The sequence below is a fragment of the Diceros bicornis genome, chromosome 36 (genome assembly GCF_020826845.1).
Source record: "Diceros bicornis minor isolate mBicDic1 chromosome 36, mDicBic1.mat.cur, whole genome shotgun sequence".
In the NCBI taxonomy this organism is placed as follows: Eukaryota; Metazoa; Chordata; class Mammalia; order Perissodactyla; family Rhinocerotidae; genus Diceros; species Diceros bicornis.
Window position 1 is genome coordinate 27476501 of NC_080775.1, and position 15740 is coordinate 27492240.

Genomic DNA, 15740 nt, shown 5'->3' on the forward strand with positions numbered 1-15740 from the left:
TAGAAGTTGGTGGTTTTTAATATGAGTCCAGATCAGGGAAAGAGGTGTGGGACATGTCTGTTAGAAGGAGGGGGATAATGTGAGAAAAGAGCAGTTCATTCTAGTTTCTCTGAACTTCCACTGTATTTGTTTAATTCTCTTTCCGGAGATCATATCTGGGGGTCCAGGGAGAGATTTAGAGTGGCAGGGCTCTGCTCTGATTCAGGTAGTTTCTCTACTTAACTGGGCCAAAAAAGTCAACTTACTGGGCCAAGCGACCCTTCTCTCCCACCTCTTCAGCCTGCCATAGTTTTCAAAATATGTCTTCTAATAGACTTAAGAGGAATTGGATGTTGGCTTTTAGTATTTTTCTGCACTTGAGTATGGATTTAATTGTCTCTTGAAATCATTTGTCAGTTCCAGTTTATTGGGTTGTGACTCTTGTTGGATTTGATTAAATTTCCTTTTTTGGTTTTTTTTTGAGTTAATTTTGATAGGTTTTATAGAGAGCAAATATAGAAACATTCTCATGCTGTCATCTTTCTGAAAATCTGCTTTTAATGTAATTTTTATCATCAAATTTTTGTGCTGATTTTGTTAAAAGGTATTTATCATTCCAATCATTGAATTAAAAGACTATTTCCAAATTGATTTTAAAAGCTATTAAGATGACTTTAACATGGTTCTTTTCAGTGTTAGATATTGCTAATTCAATGGGTTGGGAATTCCAACACCTAGATGAATGCTAAATAGAGAACATAAATGTTCCTCTGATTACGTATTATGATATATGCATGCACTGTGGAGTATAATGTTGCTATTAAAAATGATGATGTAGAACCGCATTTATTGATGAGTGAATGTTAAGTAGAAATCAGTTTGATTCCATCTATGGGTATTTATTTGTACATGTAGAAAAAAGCCTTTGAGGGTGGATTTATCTTTCCTAATGTTTTTCTCCAGCTTCTGGTTATAATTTAATACCTGTTCTTTATTTTAGAAAAGGAGATAAACAGTTATTGCAATTTCAAAAAAAATAGTAAACATAAAAAAAAAGACTCTTAATTGGGAATTTTCTTCTTGGTATTAAAAGGTATTGCTTGGTGATAAATGATCATTATGTAAAGATCATCCCTCTTTGAAGTTTATCTTTTTTATATTAAGGCAACATCCATTTATTCCTACAGTTAGTTGTTAATGCTTTGTTAGAAGTCTGTTTGAATTTTATTTATCAAATGTTCTCTCAGTATCTGTTGATAGCATATTTTTTTGTATGTGTGTGAGGAAGATTGGCCCTGAGCTAACATCCGTTGCCAATCCTCTTTTTGCTGAGGAAGACTGGCCCTGGGCTAACATCCGTGCCCATGTCCTCCGCTTTATATGGGACGCCGCAGCATGACTCGACAGGCGGTGTGTCGGTGTGCGCCCGGGATCCAAACCGGCGAACCCCGGGCCGCCGCAGCAGACCGTGTGCGCGTGACTGCTTGCGCCACCAGGCCAGCCCCAATATATCATTCGTTTTTAAATGATGCTGTATGGAGCCTAGAGGTTCCAAGAATGTGGCTGGGTTAGTTGATCCTTAATCCCCCACTACCCCCTGGCAATAAGAGCGGCTCCTGTTTTAAGTATGGGGCTTACTTTCATGCGTTTATTTTATTTTAGAGTCTACTGACAGACCCAGGTACTGTTGTAATTACAGGAATCATAGCCATGGCATGACAGACAAGGTCCCTGTGCTCGGGGAGTTTCTCTCCTAGTGGAAGAGACAAACAATTTAAAACAGACAAACAGGATAATTTCATATTGTGATTTAAGCTATAAAGGAAATAAATAGTGATTTGAAATGGTGATGACAGAGAGATAGGCAGGTGGTAGGAGGTGGTGAGGGAAAGGCTTTTTTAGGGGGTAACCTTGTGAATTGACACCTGAACGATGAGCAACCAGCCATGTAAGGAAAGAATTTGTGGCTTAAATTTGGGGAAAATATTAGACAGCCTTTACTTGAGAAAGAATCCTCTTCTTTAGTCTTTTGTCTTATCTTTAAAGATGTATGCTTTTAGTCTGCTTTTTTTCATGATGCACCTGGTACTGTTCACAAGCATCAAAAAAAATACTCAAAAACAAAAATTAGGTTTTTATTTATTTTGTGAGTTCCTTGTCCAGAAGATAAAATCCGTTTTTTCCTTAGTTTCGCTTCCAGGGCCCTTGAGTAGTCTTTAGCTTAACTTAGCTTTACACCCCTTTTATCTCATATACAGGCATCTCATGTTTCTGTCAAACTAGTTTTACTCATTGCCCTCAGAATCCTTGTCACCCTGTGCTTTCCTATTTTTATGCCGTTGCTCATATTGTGTCCCTTGACTGAAGTTTATTCTTCCTTGTACCCGGTTAAACCCCTTCTCGTTTTAGATGATCTTTGTAATTTCTCTTACTATCTTAATGTAACTGAGATTTTAAGTGTGTGAAACATGTGAGGGCGTAGCACATACTTGAAGATTCCTTTGCATTCATTTTTCACCCATTCTTAGATTGAGGATACCATGAGGTTTCCAAAGTTGAAATCAGCTACTTCTTGCTCAGTTGATTAGTCAGGAGGTAGAATTACCTACAGGCATGCCAAGACCTGCCTCTCTTTCTCCTTGTTTGCTGTACTGTATCTCTAAAGGTGTCAGCTTAGGAAGGTGGTGAGTGTTGCAGGATGAGGCTGGAAAGGTAAGTGAGGCCAGAGAAGTGTGAATGGCTTCCCTCTGTACTCATTAAAATTCAAAAACATGAATTCTGAGATACGTGTTTAAAAGATTACTTTGACTGTTCTGTAGAGAGTGTTTTGAAATGGAGATGAGAATGAAAGTGGGAGAGCAGTTTAAATATTACGCTGAACTGAGTGAATTTCTACTGGAGTCAGTAAGAACAAGGAGATCCTTACTCTAGGATTAATTCTACATTGCCCTGTAATGCTAACTGACTCTTTGCTCTGTGTGGTACTGAATCAAGTGTCTGAGATCACTGAAGAGTCGAGAGTTATGTGTTGATAATTTTTCTAAGCAAATAGAAGCATAAGACACTGAGTCTTGAGGGCATAGGCAATTAAAAGGATCTAGGCTTTTATAATTTTATTTATTTATTTATTTTTTTCCCCCAAAGCCCCAGTAGATAGTTGTATGTCATAGCTGCACATCCTTCTAGTTGCTGTATGTGGGACATGGCCTCAGCATGGCCAGAGAAGCGCTGTGTTGATGCGCGCCCGGGATCCGAACCCGGGCCGCCAGCAGCAGAGCACGCGCACCCAACCGCTAAGCCACAGTGCTGAAGAGCCTGGCTTTTATTGTTACTTTGTTAATAAAACCCTCACCAAGAGCTAAGAGAAGGGAGGATAAAAAATCTTACTCTAATATCTTCATTAGTCCCTTAGTAAAAAGTCAGATGGCAGAGGTCAAAAGAGGTTAATAACGTTCGTAAGTATAGCATTTCAGACTTAGTTGTGATCTTTGCAGTATTGCATATTCAACCAGTACCTTATTTGACAAGTGAAGATAACCATAGAAGTTAGGTGACCTCCTCATTTTTATTTATAAGGTAGAGGTAAAATCTGGACTAAAGCTCGGATTGCCTGATTGAGTGCTCTTTTCACTAAATGAGTGATTCTCAACCTCCCCACCCTTTAAAAGATATTTTAAATGACTAATTTAAAAAATTTGAGATATAATTCACGTGCCATGCAATTATCACCCTCCATCCCCAAAACATATCTTTTAGCAGTCACTCCCCATTTTCTTCCCCTCCCTGCCTACTCCCCAATCACTGATCTACTTTCTGTCTTGATAATTTTCCTTTTGTGAACATTTCATCTAAGTGGATTATATAATACATGGTCTCTTGTGACTGGCTTCTTTCACTTAGCATAGTGTTTTCAAGGTTCATCTATGTTGTATCGTGCATCAGGACATAATTCCTTTTTTTTTCCCCCCAGGTTAAAGTTTCTTTACTTCAGTAATTCTCAGAGCCTTTAAAGTACACTGACATTTTCTGTGAGAGAATATCATGTACAGCTTTCTCCAGATTTACATGACCATGCAACATTTTTTATTCAAAGCATCTCATAGAATTAGAGTTTGAGAAATGATGAATTAGGGACTTCTGTCTAAGCTAGACAAGTCGAAGTAACATGTAAGGTATGGTGACCTTTTTTTGGTAACAGTTTTATTGATGTATAATTCACCTGCTGTGCAGTTCACCCATCTAAAGTGTGCTATTCCGTGGTTTTTAATATATTCACAGTTGTGCAACCATCATCACAACCAATTTTAGAACATTTTCATCACTCAAAAAGAAACCATCTAGCTATCACTCCTCAGTGCCCCCCCTATACCCTTTTGCTCCCAGACCTAGGCAACCATTAATGTCCTTTCTGTCTCTATAGATTTGCCTCTATAGATCACAGGTTCAGATCCTGGGCATGGACCTACTGCAACACTTACCAAGCCATGTCGTGGCAGGCATCCCACATATAGAGTAGAGGAAGATGGGCGTGGATGTTAGCTCCAGGGCCAATCTTCCTCAGCAGAAAGAGGAGGATTGGCAACAGTTGTTAGCTCAGGGCTAATCTTCCTCACGCACACAAAAAATATATTCCATTGTATAGATATACCATGTTTGATTTATCCATTAATAAGTTGATGGACATTGGTTTCCATCTTTTGGCTGTTAAGAATAATGTGCTGTAGGGCCGGCCTGGTGGCGTAGCGGTTGGGTTCGTATGCTCCGCTTTGGTGGCCTGGGGTTCGCCGGTTCAGATCCTGGGCATGGACCTGCTCACTGCTCGTCAAGCCGTGCTGGGATGGCATCCCACGTAGATGAGCTACAACTCTACAGCTATGATACACAGCTATGTACTGGCACTTTGGGGAGAAAAAGGAAAAAAGAGGAAGATTGGCAACAGATGTTAGCAAAGGGCCAATCTTCCTCCAAAAAAAAAAAAAAGAATAATGTGCTGTGGACATTTGTGGACGTGTTTTTATTTCTCTTGGACATTTTACCTAGAAGTAGAGTTGCTGGGTCATATGATAACTCTATGTTTAACCTTTTCAGGAACTGCCAGATGGTTTTCCAAAGCAGCTGAGTATTTTATATTCACAGCAGCAGTGTGTATAAGGGTTCCAGTTTCTCTACATCCTCAACAACACTTGTTATAGTCTGGTTTTTTTTTGACTGTAGCTATCATAATGGGTGTGAAGTGTTATCTCATTCCTGGTTGAATTTGCAATTCCCTAATGGCTAATGTTGTAGAGCATCTTTTCATGCGCTTTTTGGCCATTTGTATGTCTTCTTTGGAGAAATGTTTGTTGAGATCTGTCCCTCATTTTAAAAATGGATTATTTATCTTTTTTATTGAGTTGTAAGAGTTTCTGCTAGTAGAAAACTAGATAAAAGTCCTTTGGATATGATTTGCAAATATGTTCTCCCATTTTGTGGATTGTCTTCTCACTTTCTTGATGGTGGCCTTTGAAGCACTGTAGTTTTTAATTTGGACAAAGTCTAGTTTATCTCTTTTTTTCTTTTTTTGCTTGTACTTTTGGTCATGGTTTATGCCTGTATTTTCTTGTAAGAGTTTTAGAGTTTCAACTCTTATATTTAGGTCTGTGATTCATTTTGAATTGGTTTTGTGTATGGTGTGAGGAAAGGGTCTAACTCAACTTCATTCTTTTGCATGTGCACCTTCCCTTAAGTATTTTGTAAAATCTCCATTTCTAGCCTGCTAATAAACATAAATATTACATGCTACCTACACATAAGAGTAGGAAAGATATGAGTAATTTTGAAGGTAATAATGTAATACATAATTTTCACAAAGTAATTTGTGTCACTGTGCTAGAAATATTTAGCGTATTCATTTGAGATAAACATATAAGATAGCAGTACTGTTTTTAAAACAAGCTTTATTAATGAAATTCAGTGAGAGCTGCATCTTTCATTTAATAATTTTTGGTCCTAACTCTGTTAACAAAATAATCTTGATATCATTCGCTTATAATAGATAGAAGTGCAGCATTATTGTATGGCATTGTTTTTGGTGGTGAGATTTTTCCAAGTAGTAAACACCTTGGTAAAAGTTTGAAACAAATCTAAGTACTCTGCAGTACAATTTGCATAGCAGTTATATTCCAAGAAGATTCAGCATATTATGTTAAGCAGAATTAGGTTCTAGGCTCAGCTAATTATAAGCTGATTTTTTCAGACATGGGACAGTTCTTTGAGAAAAGTCCTGTGCACAGTAGGCATCCCTGGCCCCTTTTCATTAAGTATCAGTGGGCATCTTCATCTAGAGCAGTGCTATCCAGTGAACCATGTATGCAATTTTAAATTTTCTAGTAGCTGACATCTGGAATTAATTTTAGTAATATATACTATTTAACAAAAAAATAGCTCATCATGTAATCAATATAAAAATATGTATGTGCTATTTTACATTCTTTTTGTACTAAGTCTTGAATCCAGTGTGTATTTTACACATACAGCAAATCTTAATTTAGAGTAGCCAGATTTCAAGTGCTCAATAGCTTGTGTGTGCCTAGTGGCTATCATTTGGATAGCACATATCTAGAGGGAGTAACTCAAATGGAAGCCTGTTGTTGTCACACCGTCTCATGTTTCCCCGTTCCCTAAGAGACATAGTCTGGTTAGCTACAACTCTTGCTTTTCATTACCAGTTAGCTCATATACAATTGGTAAATTGGAGAATGACAGCTATATAAATTGAAGTTGTGTTGGTTCATATGTGAAATTTTTTTTTTCTAGGCAAGGAGAATCAGAATAGCAGGAGTAGGGTTATAACCTTCAAATAGAAAGGAAAAAGCCCTCAACCAGCTGCTACACAGGCAAGACCCCTAAAGAAAATTCAAATCTGTCTCCCTAGCCTTGCATGGCTCCCTGTCTGGCAAGTTGCACTTTCTCCGCTGTCCATTTTACCTGTAGCCTCAATGCTCAGAACTTCACTTCCATGTTCTCAGCCCCAGCAAGCCACATTTCTATCCTAATGTTTTTTGCATTTTTAATATCCCCTGAAGCAATCCACAACCATGCTGAGCTGCTTGCCTGTGCTATTCAAGTTTTGTTAGTGCTCTGGTTATAACAGAGTTGCGTAGTTTTAAGTGATTTGCTGCTACTCTATTTTTCCCCTAAAACTTTTGTTTTTACTGTACCGTTTTGCAGAATTCAGGGTTTTTCAGGAAAACATCTGTGTTATGGCAAAAATACCCATGAGAGGTATGGCTTTCTTTGTGAAATCCCCATATTTTTAAATGTTTGTGGTTTCTGGTTTTGGAGTGCTAAGAGGAGGACCAAAGACAGTGGAAGGCAACGTAACATTTAGAATTAAGTGTGGCCCGGATACTGACCACACCAAAACTATCTTGAGAATGCTTATTAAAAATTCAGATCTTGGGGTCCCATTCCGAATACTGTGAATCAAATTCTTTGTGAGATGCAACCTTGAAATCTACATTTTTAAATTTACTGAAGTTAGAGATCCACTGCTGAACCTTATTCATTCATACCTGGTATCTGCTTTTATTAGTTTGAAAAGGAGTTTGGGATGGTGTATGTCCTTGAAATCTTTCATTTAGTATTATAGATATACCTTATGTATTAAGATTTAATTTCTAGGTCTGAGGATCTGGTAGTGAATTTTAGTGGTTGTCATGTTCTAAATAAGGACATAAATGCCATAATGTTTTGCCCCTGAGTAGAGTGAAAACTGTTGTTTCACTTGTGGAAAAGCTAGTTGCATTTCCATACCGTGTTTGATCATATAGAACCGTATATACTTCCCGTTTTCCCTCTAATATCCAAGTTCCCTTTTCTAAATGAGAGGCAATCTAATTGTTTAATGCCCATTTGTTGCTGAGTCAGATGTGTTCGGCTGCATTTTTTGGCCCGTTTCCCAGAGTCCTCTCCTAGGGCTCCACCTTTCTCTTCTCAGATTGTAGGTTATATCCTCCTTACCCTTTAAGATCTAGCTTCTGAAGTTTTGATGGATGCCAAGTAGGGATTATTCTGCCTTTTAAATATTGAAGATTCTGTTAGGGAAAAGGTCATTATCTCACATTGTTGTATTGTATTGTATTGTACTACTTAGATTAACGTCTAGTCCAGAAGTCGGCAAACTTTTTCTTAAAGAGCTGGATAATAAATATTTTAGTCTTGTAGGCCACACGGTCATTTTCACAATTAAAAAGCAAAAGTAGCCATAGATAATATTAAATGATTCGCTGCAGCTGTGTTGTGATGAAACTTTTTATTAGTAAAAACACACCCAGCAGGTTGTAGTTTGCTGACCCTTAGATTCTAGTCTGATACTAGCATCCAATCATGTTACATCTCCATTTCATATCTACCTTTGGTTAAGCACTGGACAGGAGAACTTTGCTCACCCTTTAGGTTCTTCAAGTTGGCAAGCATAACCATATGACCCCTTCGTTTCCGCCACTCCCCCCTCCCCCCAAAAAAAAGAAAACCCAGATAATTCTCAATAGTACCCCTTTCTTCCAAGCCTTTAGGACTAGCTTTATCAGTCCTACTTTCATTTCTTAAGTTTGGTTTAAATGTGAATCATTTAAAACTAATTTCATCCCACTTATCTACAAATACTACTTTTCTCAAGGAGCTATTTTCTTTTTCTTTAAAGTAGTGAACCTTTTTCTTGGTAATGTACAGAGAACACAAAGGGCACTGGACCGTAGAAACAGCTTTTGCTCTCATTACTTTGTTGGGCCGCACAGCATCCGTGAGACTCTGTCTCACCAGCGTATATGTTATCTTCCTTTCTGCACTTGAATAGTTACTAATACTAGATTGAGCATGAACATTCTGAGTTCAAGTTTTGTGTATGGCTCTACTCTTCTTTGGATGTGTTACCATCCACAAATCACTTACTCTTTTGCTCAGCCTTAGATTCTACACTGTATTATTAATATTATACTACTAATAAAAAAGCTTGCATTCTTATCCTGAAACGCACAAGTTCATCATGGGGTAGAATACAAAAATTCATGTGAGTTTTTAAGATAAGGTAGGAGATTTCAAAGTAACATTGTGTTGTAGCACTTTTGTAGACGTGGCTCTGGAAAATCATCACCACCACCACCACCACCATCATTACTCTGACCCTGGGGAAGATAATATAAATTGTAGCTTTCGTTATAGAGAGTTAGCTTGGTTTAGCTTATTATAGTCATGTTATTCTGGGGCAAATCTACCCTCCCTTTAGTTCTTAAGCACATTCTTCTGGCTGGAATCTAAAGTTCTGTTGCCTACTTTACCATACCATGCTTTCTATAAAACCTCTTTTACTTAGTTTTGGATTCTATTTAAGAATGTCAGTTTATTTTTAGTCTTTTATTAAAATATCTGTATATCTTTATCTTGTTCTTCACTTCTTTTTTTAAGTTTCAGTTAGTTTTGCTAAGTGGTCTAGATAAATTATTTCATAGAATGTGGAATCTGGTCCCTATTCAAAAAGCTCCTGTCTCTGAAATGACTTCCCTCTCAACAGCTGATTCAGTTTTCTCTTGACTGAACTTAGGCTAGTGTGCCTTAATGCTTATGATTTTTGATTATTGCATTATGCCCTGTGAAAACACATATACTAGAGCTAAAAGCTATCTGATAACGTCTGTCAGGCTGGTCAAAGACATACCATTTCTTCAGAGGTAAAAGCTTAATTAATTGGATAGTTGTAAATTTTTAAAATTTTCGTTGATAATAAGAACAACACTAAAGTGGAGTGAATTCCTGGATCTTAACCTCATGACAGATCAATAGACCTCATTCCTAATATAACTTATGTTTATAGAGCACTCTACCTATCATGTCTTTTAACAAATCTTTAACGTGGCACTTTTATTTCATAGATTTAAGTGTAGAGCATCTTGCTCAAGAATGTATGCAGATAAATGTCAGGGCATCTAACCCAGGCTTCTTGATGGATTACTCTGGGGTTCATTTCAGTCAATAAGATTGGCCTTTTCTCCATTTTGCTCACATATTTATGGAAATTTCCATGGAAATCTCAACTCTACTAGTAGTGTATAACTATGGTAGTCTGGTAGTCCATTTCTTATTTGTATTCAGCAGTAAACTTGACTTTTAAAAAAATCTTTGAGTTACTTCTGAAAAGTACAAATTTCAGCGTAGATCTCAAGATTTTCTTCAAAACTTGGAGTATTACTTTTTCTTAGTAACTGAGTATGTTGGAGTCCTCAGACCACCCCCAGGTTCAGTGGTTCTCTAAGAGGACTTACAGTCTTTGAATCTGCTTCTAGCTTCCCTTATAAGCTGGCCCCCATCCAAGATTAAATCTTGGCCATTGCCTTTTCTCTTGCCATACTCTTGATTTCATTCGGAGCTCATATTGCTTATTTATTATATGCAAGGCTAAGTTAAGAGTCTCCTACCTTTCCACTCTAATGGAAGAGACTTCCAGATCCACTTCAGAATTCCTGGTTCTACATAGATCTGCTCACCATTTCCACTTGGATATCTAAAACCTTATAGTCATCTTCTGTCTGTCCCAGTTCACTTTTCTTATGCATTTAGTTTTCCCTGTTGATTGAAATAGTTCTTATTTATATCTGTTCCTAACAACTCTGGTTCTGACTGCTAACTAATTCCTAGACCACTGGACCATTTAAATTGCTCTTCCCACTTCCACTTTTTGTTCGTTATAGTGTACCCTCCACACCACTGCTAACTCAGTTAAAAAAATAAGTTGAATTATGTTACCTTGATGCTGGAAAATAAATATGTGAAATAAAATTGAAATACTAAAAATTAGAGTTTTGTGGTGTACCTTTTTGTATCATTAATCAGAGTATTTTTGCATGTCTAGATTTTTATACCTTGGCTTTTCTTAAGACAATAAAAAACGATCACCCCTGATAGTCTCTGAAATGTGTAGGTTATTCATAAAGCTCCTGAGTTACTTTAAAGCCATGTTTAGGTCGAGTTGGACCTGTTGTTAGGAAACTTGATGTCATTTTTACCATCACGAAAGCAAGTACCTTCCCTGAGACTTAACTTTTTGAAAACTTGATACTGTTTTAATTGAACAATTGGCAAAAATATTAAAAAATAAGTCATGGAGACTATTTAAGAAACTGAAAAATAATTGCAAAAACCTTGGATCGTTGTGACTTTTACTTCTGTTATCAGTTGGATTTTTGTGCTTGTTTTCTTCATGTACGTTGTATATCTGTCTTTCCCTAATAAAACTTCTATTTAAAAAAAAAGCATACAAGTTGCTAGACATGATATACATAAAGTTTTGTTCGTCTCGTTATAAATAACATTGTTCCATAGGTTATTAGCCATGTAGTGTATGTGCTCTTTAAGCCACATCTTCAGTAGGCTGACAAATATTTTATATACTATAAGTAGTATGAATATGTGTATATTCCTGATACTTATGTAAAATGCTGATTTAGGGATATATAATGAGCAGTTTAAATTAAACATGAAATACAACTTACTTATAATTCACTTTGCTCTTTATTTTTTTAAGGGACCAGTTACTCTCCACAAGAAAACTCACACAACCACAGTGCTCTTCATAGTTCAAATTCACATTCTTCTAATCCAAGCAATAATCCGAGCAAAACTTCAGATGCAGTAAGTATATAAACATGCCTAATTTTTTCTTTTTCGAATTTATTGCAAAAAAACAAAAACCTCACACCAAGTCTTGTTAAATCTAATGTCTTTTCTTTAAAAAAATTTTTAATCAAAGTTGACCTTTTCTCAATGTATTTGAACTAATGAGCTAACCTTATTAGTAGAACTGAGCATAGTCAAAAGATACCATCTTGGTATTATTTCATCAGAGCAAAATTTTACCATAGGAATAACTGAGATATAAAGTGAAACTTCTGTAGTTACTTAAAGTGATTTAACTTGAGCTTGCTCTTTCCATAATATATATGCTTTTTAGGGCATATATTTATTTAGCGTCTACTGTGTGTTGAGCACTCTACTAGACACTAGTGATGTAAGGTCCCTGTCCTCAAGGGCGTGAAACCCAATGAGGAATTTTAGATATTTCTAAAATGAAGTAACTGTTAATGAAGTAGCTGTTATTACTCAGTTTGAATTTTTTAAAGTCAAGGTTTAAATGAAAGTTCCAATACATTTATTCAACAAAAATTTAATAAGGTTTCCATTTGCCAAGCATATGCTAGGTTGTAAATATATAGCACTAAGAAAGCGTGGCCCATGTTAAAGAAACTTTCGGGCCTGTGGTGCAGACCAAAAAGTAAACAAAACAGTGCATGTTCAAGTTGCTTTCGGAGAGGGGCTCCCACCTTGGGTGAGGAAGCTGTTAAAGTATAAGTAACGCTATCCAACAGCTTGAGTATGACTTAGCCAGTTGAAGAGGTTTCAAATTTGTGCAGCATGTAAAGGAACAGCACCTACAAAGACACAGAAGTGTGAAAAAGCATAGCATGTTTGGAGAACTTGCGAGCATTTTGATAGTGCAGAAGAATGGCAGGAGCTCAGGTTACAGAGATAAGTTGGGGCCAGACAACAAAGAGTTACATATCTTGCCAAGGAATATGAATTTTATATAAAGGTGATGGAGAGCTGTTGAAGGGTATAATTGGTGAAGTAACATCATGTTTGCAGTTTAAAAAATTATATCAGCAGTATGGAAAATACCTTATAGGAAGGAAAGGACAACTAGAAGGCTATAGAAGTGTAGATTGAATCCAGCAGATTTTGCCTTGGATATTTGGATGATCATCATACGTTAACTGGCATTGAAAACCCTCAGAGTTTATTATTTCTTGTCCCTTGTTGAAGTGGTGTGGATAGTATATTTCTATAGAAAATTGAGACATCAATAATAACATTGTCATAAAAATAAATTTAGCATAGTTTTAAAGATGGTATTAATCAGGGTCTAGATCACACAGAAAATTTCATATACAGGATTGGTTAAGCAGATATTGCAGGTATTGAGGACTGAAAAAACAAAAGGAAACACTGAGGTAACGCATACATAGTGATCAGCCCTTGGGGCTGGGGAGCAATAGGAAGAGTTTGGGATTATCGGAGCTTAGGGGAGGAGCCCCGCGGAGCTGGTGGTAGTACCTCTGAGTAGTGCGATGAAGCTAGTTCTGGTTGGGGTGGATGGCAGAGAGTTGCAAACTGAGACTGACCGTGGCTGCTAGGCTTCTCTTTTCTCCTGCCTCCAGTCTCCCTCTGATGCCTAGTATTTGTTGACAGAATCTAACAGAGCCAGCTGGCTAAATAGAATGTACTTTGCCTTATCCCAGCCCTGCATCACAGAACAAAATATAGAAGGGTGTTATTGAGGCTGAGATAACAGCTTGATAAACCTTCACAGGTGTTACCATCAGACTGCTTGTGATGAGTCATTTTCAATAAGGCGTGTATTCAGGATTTTAGAATGAATATCTCTATTTTTGTGAAAAATGGCCCCATTAAGATAATACTAACCTAAAGCTCCATTTATCACTGACAATTCTGATTTGGTATTTGCTGTTAGGACGGAGGCAGGCTATGTGAATATTCTTTTGGTAAAAAAATTCCTTGTTCAGGGAAAACAGATCCTGATTATTTTGATTTTCAAGAGATGGATTAACATCGTAAAATCAGAAAGAATAAATAATAAGCATCAGATAAGCTTGAAAGACCCAAGTCATAAAGGGTGTCAGAGGATTTCATTTATGTGAGTGGAGACTGAAGACCATTACCAGAATGGATTAAATGTTATGTATTTTCAGAATTGGTTTCCCTTTCTGTAGACTTCAGCTGTAGGTGTGTGATTAATCTCTAAGTAGTGGTCTTTTTCATTTTAGTGTACTCATTAGGCATGACACATCATATATCATTTATAAACTATGCATTTAATCTTACCTAAGAAGTCGGCTTTTGAACATTTCCGAAGGTTACTTGTGAACTGACCTTGTCTTAAAATCACTTGTAATAGAATTTTTTGAGTAGTAAGTAAAAATAAAATTACCTTTCATCTAGTATTTTCCTAATGAAAGAATAAATGAACGAGTGAATGTTAGGTAACCCAGGTTAACACACTATTTTAACCCAGGTTAAAATATGGAATAGCTTTTTTAAAAAGTGGGGTTTTTTTCTCTTAGAGGTTTTCATGTTTTAAATCTGTCTTGGAACATCAGTAAAAATATTATGTAGAGTTATCTACACAGACATTTGCTTGTGTGGGTGATTTATATTTATATATATTTTATCAAGTTAACTGTTGAAAGTGGAGTTGAAATTACCATATTTTTTCAGTATTACATTAAGATATTCACATGTAGTTCCCTGCTAAGTCCTAAGATGAACATTGATTGTAGTATGTTTAACACAAAGCCTAGCCTATGGTAAATATTTAGGAAAAGGGAGGCGGTTAAGTTTACATGCTCCTTTTGGGTGGCCCGGGGTTCGCAGATTCTGATCCCGAGCACGGACCAACATGCTGCTTGTCAAGCCATGCTATGGTGGCATCCCATATAAAGTAGAGGAAGATGGGCATGGATGTTAGCCCAGGGCCAGTCTTCCTCAGCAAAAAGAGGAGGATTGGCAGCGGATGTTAGCTCAGGGCTAATCTTTCTCGTAAAAAAAAAATGTATATTTAGAAAAAGCTTGTTGAATGCCTCTTTTTTCCTGATCTAAGTCACGATAGGACTTAAAGATGTTATGTAGAATGTTTTAGATTAGTTATTCATATTTGTGATTTTTTTTTTTCCCCAAAGAGACCTCTGAGTCTTCATTTAGAAAAAAATTTTTTATTTGCACTTACAGACATTATAATTGGAATCTTCTGAGTATCCTTCACCAAATTTGATTTGTTGCTGGGAAGCACTTTAAATTCAGTCCTAAAGAACTTTGCATTTATATTCTAACTCCTCTTATTATCAGTTAAATATCTTCTGCATATTTTGGAGCTATTAAGTTTGAGGCTCTCAGGATCTAGTCTTTGTAACCAATCTTGCCTGAAGATATTCTACGTAATTTAAAAAAATAGAAATTTATCAGAGAACTCTTAGGACGCCATGAAATTCTTTGTTACAGTGAATGCCATCTTTGATGTTGTTATTGAATGAACTATTCTTTATTAATAATTCATAAATTAATTCCAAGATTAACTGTTTCTTTTCCATAGTTGAACTTAGAGAAGTAGTAGTGGGACTCCATATTTCAAAGACAAAGTGGAAAGGTAGAAAGATGCTTTTTTTTTTTAAGAAGAGAAAAGCAGCATTCACATAAGAGTTTTAAAAGACATTTTGAATTGAAGGAGAGCAGATAGGTGCTTCAGTAACTGTTTAGTGCTATTCTTTTAGAGCAGCCATTTTCATACTTGTTAGTCTCAAGACCTGTCTACATTCATGGAAATAGAGAGCTTTTGTTTATGTGAACTCTATCATCAATATTTCCCATATTAAAAATTAAAACTGGGAAAGAGGACGTCAGCATCATGGCGGAGTGAGCTTTCCCGTGAATTCTTCCCCCACAAAATACAACAAAAGTAACAGCCACAGACCAACAACGGAATCCCAGACAGTCAAAAGCTGGAGCGGAGGGATCCACACTGCCGCACATCTGAGAGCGGAACGTGCTGGGCCCCTGGAGGAAGTGGGGAGAGGTAAGGAGAACTCCTCTCCCTCCCCATCAGATCAGCGATCCGGTCCGCGCGGCTCCCAGAGAGGGGGGAGGGGCGGCCCTCGGCG

General features: G+C 36.9%; 1 protein-coding gene across 7 annotated transcripts in view; it reads left to right on the plus strand.

The window, feature by feature from the left end:
* The window catches only part of WAC (WW domain containing adaptor with coiled-coil), an 85962-nt gene that overhangs the window by 33158 nt on the left and 37064 nt on the right, over window positions 1-15740 (plus strand). For all 7 annotated transcript variants that reach the window (XM_058532701.1, XM_058532700.1, XM_058532705.1 and 4 more), the window contains exon 4: window positions 11537-11643. In XM_058532701.1, the coding sequence (XP_058388684.1) occupies window positions 11537-11643 (107 nt within the window). The remainder of the gene's footprint in view (window positions 1-11536; window positions 11644-15740) is intronic.